We start from the raw sequence: 4,573 nt of genomic DNA on the forward strand, positions 1-4,573 counted from the left end.
GGAAAAAAAAAAAAAAAAACCTGATTGAAATTATGGATTTGATTCCGAATTCACCAATACACCAAAATCGATCGATACATTCAATTCTTTGAACCACAAAGTCCTTGTTTAAAATTAAACCAACAGCGGGAGGCCTAAATTTCCTTATCTTGCAAAGCAATTTCTATGAAGGATCTTCTAATTCGAGTTCACACTCCATCCATGCAAAGCATTAGAGAGTGACAATGGCGTTTTAGGTCATTAAGTCTCTGGTTAGGTCGATGTAGTAGTGAGACTTTGCAAGTTTCTGTATTTTTGTTATGTTTTGTTTGCTCTAACACTCTGGATCGAAGAGTAGAATTAGGTATGAAAAAAATATTTTTATGTTGCAGGAATTATGGGATTCACACTGACATTCTATTTCTTCAAATTAATAAAATATTTATATTTTATTAGACGAAACCATCTGCCACACTCGCTTGATGCAATTTCTCACATTCACGCCATGATAACCTGTGCCTAGCATAGGGGATTTTGGCTTAAAAGTGAAGATGTGAGAGAATGTTTCTGATGAAGTTAAAACCTTGGCGTTGGATATCAAAAGAAAAAAAAAAAAAAAATTGGTTACATCCTTGGGGTCCATGTCAAAGGAAAAAAAAAAGTTGCATGTTTCATGCTTTGAGCCGGGCCATGGATCCCCTCTATGGCTCTTTAGATGTGGAGATCATCATAGTCCGTAAATGGTGTGAGATGAGATTGGAGGGTACAGCTGGATGAAGAAGATCTAAATTCTGATGGTAACTTCTTTTTTCTTTTCCTGTGGGCGCAGGGAGGTTTCAAACATTGGAGTCGGTTGGCCGTTACTTAGCCGATACCGTTTCAGTATAATGATCTATGACTCTATGGTAAGGGCAAAATCGTTAAAAAATTCTATTTTTATTTTTATTTTTTAATGAGCAAAAGCATTCAATACAGTTACAGGCCGATCCAACGGATATTTTAAAACCAATGGGCGGCATTGATGAGTTGGAGTGGGTTGGTGGGCGGGCGTGTGGCCCAAATTTATATTTTGAATATGCGTCTCTAACGGGGTGTTTGGTTCGGACCGTTCGGTAAATCAAATGATGTATGTATCGAATATGAATGTCAATCTTTTGATAGACATTCTTCTGAATTATGTTTCATTCTGAAAAATCGTTTGGTTGCCTTAAGGCTAGTGCATGTTTCTCACGGGTTGAGATATTGGTTTCTGTAGAGAACATCTTTTTGCTTTCTCCTTTTATACTAGGTGGTAAAAAGGTTACTCAAATCTGAGTTTAAGTGTTGAGGTAAACTCAGATTTGGAACACATCCTTTGTAATATGGTCATTCATGGGAAGTAGGATGTTCACTTATGAGGGTTATCCTAGTGGAATCAAACAACTCCAAAAATTAAGAATTATCATTCTAAAGAATGTCATCCCAAAGATTTACCGAACCAAACACCCCATAAGATGTCGGCAGATGGGAATTTGTCGGAGTTGGTCACAATCTGCTCTAACCCCTAGATTAGAGATTTCATACATGGATCAACTGATTTGAGTTGGCCAAAATTGGGAACAGCTTCATCCGATTCGATTGACTCAATTCTAATTTATGATGAATCGGTCTTGGGCCAATCAAGGATTTAGTTATCGGTATCAGTATCGATCTTAGTCGATACTGATACGATACGGATTGATATCAGCAAAGATCGGTGTGCATCGATCACTTTTGCCTTGATTTTTTTCAAAAATAAAAAATATTTTTTTTACTATTTTACCCCTGAAACTATAGTGGAAACCGATCCAGATCAATTAGGTATTGGTATATGTATTGAACTTGGCCGATATTGATACGATACAAATCGTTATTAGTAAGGATTAGTGTGTATCGATCACTTTTGCCCTTATTTTAAAAAAGATAAAATATATATGTACATTTTTTTTTTACTGTTTTAATTATCCTTGAAACGATATGAGAAACCAATCTAGATCGGTTAGGTATCAGTATCGGTCTTAGCTAATACCAATACAAATGATATGAGAAACAGATCTAGATCGGTTAGGTATCAGTATCGGTCTCAGCTAACACCAATACGATATAGCTGAGTTGACCGATATGATACTAATACTTGAAACCATGGGGCCAACAGCTTCTTCGTACACTCCCTCTCCTCAACCCTATCCATGGACTCATGACCCTACCCTGATTGATGGGACTTGAATCCTTTCTAGTCGGGCTGGTTGTTTAACACAATCCAATGACTGAGAACACTCAAACATGCATCCCAAAGGGTTCTTAACCATCGACAACACGCTGGCCGGCAGTACCACCTACCACCAGAGAACAACCCTCCCTTTAAATTTTTGTGGTCTTTTCTCATCATAGACCAAAGCTCAAAGCCTCTAATCAGTATCATCCTGAAGAAGCAAGCCATTAGCCGGCAGCTCATCTTCATCTAGAAGGCCTCATCATCTTCTCCGTAATTTCACAATAGTTATTGATATTGTCTCATATCACAAAGTCAGTCTTGACTTCACAAACCATAACGTGGAACATGCTTAGCACCGTGTTATACGTGCCTTAATTATTTCCTTTTCAAAAATTGAAAGGAGGATTGTACTAAAAAAAAAAAAAAACCTGTTAGGGCACCTTCTTCTTAGCGGTTAGCTTTTGAAGATGAATCTACTTAAATTTCTAATAAAAATTATCTTACCGATATTTTTAAGGGCAAAATATCTGATTCAGTCTGATACAATTGATATCAGCGGGGATCCATTCTCTCAATTGCAGCAATGGGAAGCGCCGATAAGGAAGCCTCAGTCGATTCATTTTTGTCAAATAAAACAGCAATGGAATTCCTCCATGTTGATGATTTGGCTGATGCTGTGGTCTTTTTGATGGATAAGTATAGTGGGTTAGGCCATGTTAATATGGGGAGTGGGAAGGAGGTGAGCATCAAGGAACTTGCAGAGTTGGTTAAAGAGGTGGCCTTCCAGGGACATCTTGTTTGGGATTCCACTAAGCCTGATGAAACCCCAAGAAAGCTGATGGACAGCTCTAAGCTCGCCAACTTGGGATGGGCACCAAAAATTTCCCTTCAAGATGATCTTGTCAATACCTACAAGTGGTACTTGGAGAATGTCAAACAATGAATCACCTTCAGGTGATCACCTCATGTGTTTTGGTTATTTTGTTTCTTCAGTATTCTTATGGAGTTTGTTACGAGTCATCATTGGAATCACTCCTTTATTTATCTGAGTTGTAAGTCTCTTTTTTTCTTAGGGGTGTTGGAGGATGAGTAGAAAAATGACTAGAATCATAGATGCCTTTTGCTTAATTCAAAATTACTGTTTTTCTTCTCTCCTATTGTTTAAACAGTTGGATATCAATCAAAAGAAATTTCATAAAAAAAAAAAAAAAAAAAAAAAAAAAAAAAAAATAGCGGGGATCAATATTATGCACTAAAACCATGAATGCAAGCATGGGCTAGTATAGGTTTCCACCCTTTCCCGTCTAATTAGTGGAAAGAATAATCAAAGTTGGGGGAAGTAAGGCAACTTACCACTTTCATTTTTAGTTTTGGGTGAGGGATCAATATATTGGTTGCTATGATCATGGTGATTGTCGAGCTTTTTCTGGCATATTGAACCCAGATTGCTAGTTTGAGGATAGTTTTACTTTTATGCATTCATAAGTAGGAAAAGTATTAGTGATGGAACATTGCCGTCCAAAACGATTCTATTTTATACCGTCAGCCTATGTACTAAAGAAAAAAAAAAGATTTAGTATTCAATTTCCTAACGGAAGATGTGTTATCAATTTACCTTACCGAAAGACCCCCTTGTCCTTTAGTGTTCATCCCTGTGATTGGTGTGTGTTGTTAGCTTACTAAAAACTAACGGTATATCCAATCCTCTCTCTATCATTAAATATACGATTTTGTTCTCCACTATTAATTTGACATATAAGATGTCAATATAAGTGGATTATAATAGACTGGGCATAAGGCCAAGGTACTCAACATGTGTCATCCTCTTCTTCTCCCTCTTTCAAAATGACCCCGTTATCCTCTTACGTCAAATCTTATGATTAATATATGCCATTAACTTACTGATACTGGTTGCATGTCCACCCCTCTGCCTATTTATTTTGCTTTGTTTAAAGTTCACAACAATGAATACAAGATGAAAGGCAAATGGATAGAGGTGCACATATAAACAATATTATTGGGCGAATGTATTCCCAATTGGGCATGTCCTAACAGTTTTATAGACGGGCACGACACAACCTTTGACTGTCCTGTTTTCAGTCAATGGGACAACAAACCCTGTCAATGGACTGAAGCCTACCTTCTCCCAAAGCATTGATAACTGTTTTGGAAGGACAAGAAGCTTTGTCTCAGCGCATAACACCACTTATCTGAAAATCTTGAAGAAGAACCTAGACCGGAGTTACTTGAAAAAGGGGGAGGGGAGGGGGGAGATTCTTGTTAGCAGATGGATTGTGTTTCTCTTAATCTAGGGTGAAGATAGAATCTCTTTATCTATGGGTTTTGATGATTAGATGAGAT

General features: G+C 37.4%; 1 protein-coding gene across 1 annotated transcript; it reads left to right on the forward strand.

Annotated features, from left to right (window-relative positions):
• The first annotated feature begins 2,795 nt into the window (after positions 1–2,795).
• On the forward strand, positions 2,796–3,155 carry LOC122059108 (putative GDP-L-fucose synthase 2). Its single transcript, XM_042621800.1, has one exon. The coding sequence runs from the start codon at positions 2,796–2,798 to the stop codon at positions 3,153–3,155; it is 360 nt and encodes a 119-aa protein (XP_042477734.1).
• Positions 3,156–4,573: the final 1,418 nt, after the last annotated feature.

The sequence above is a fragment of the Macadamia integrifolia genome, chromosome 13 (assembly GCF_013358625.1).
Source record: "Macadamia integrifolia cultivar HAES 741 chromosome 13, SCU_Mint_v3, whole genome shotgun sequence".
NCBI lineage: Eukaryota > Viridiplantae > Streptophyta > Magnoliopsida > Proteales > Proteaceae > Macadamia > Macadamia integrifolia.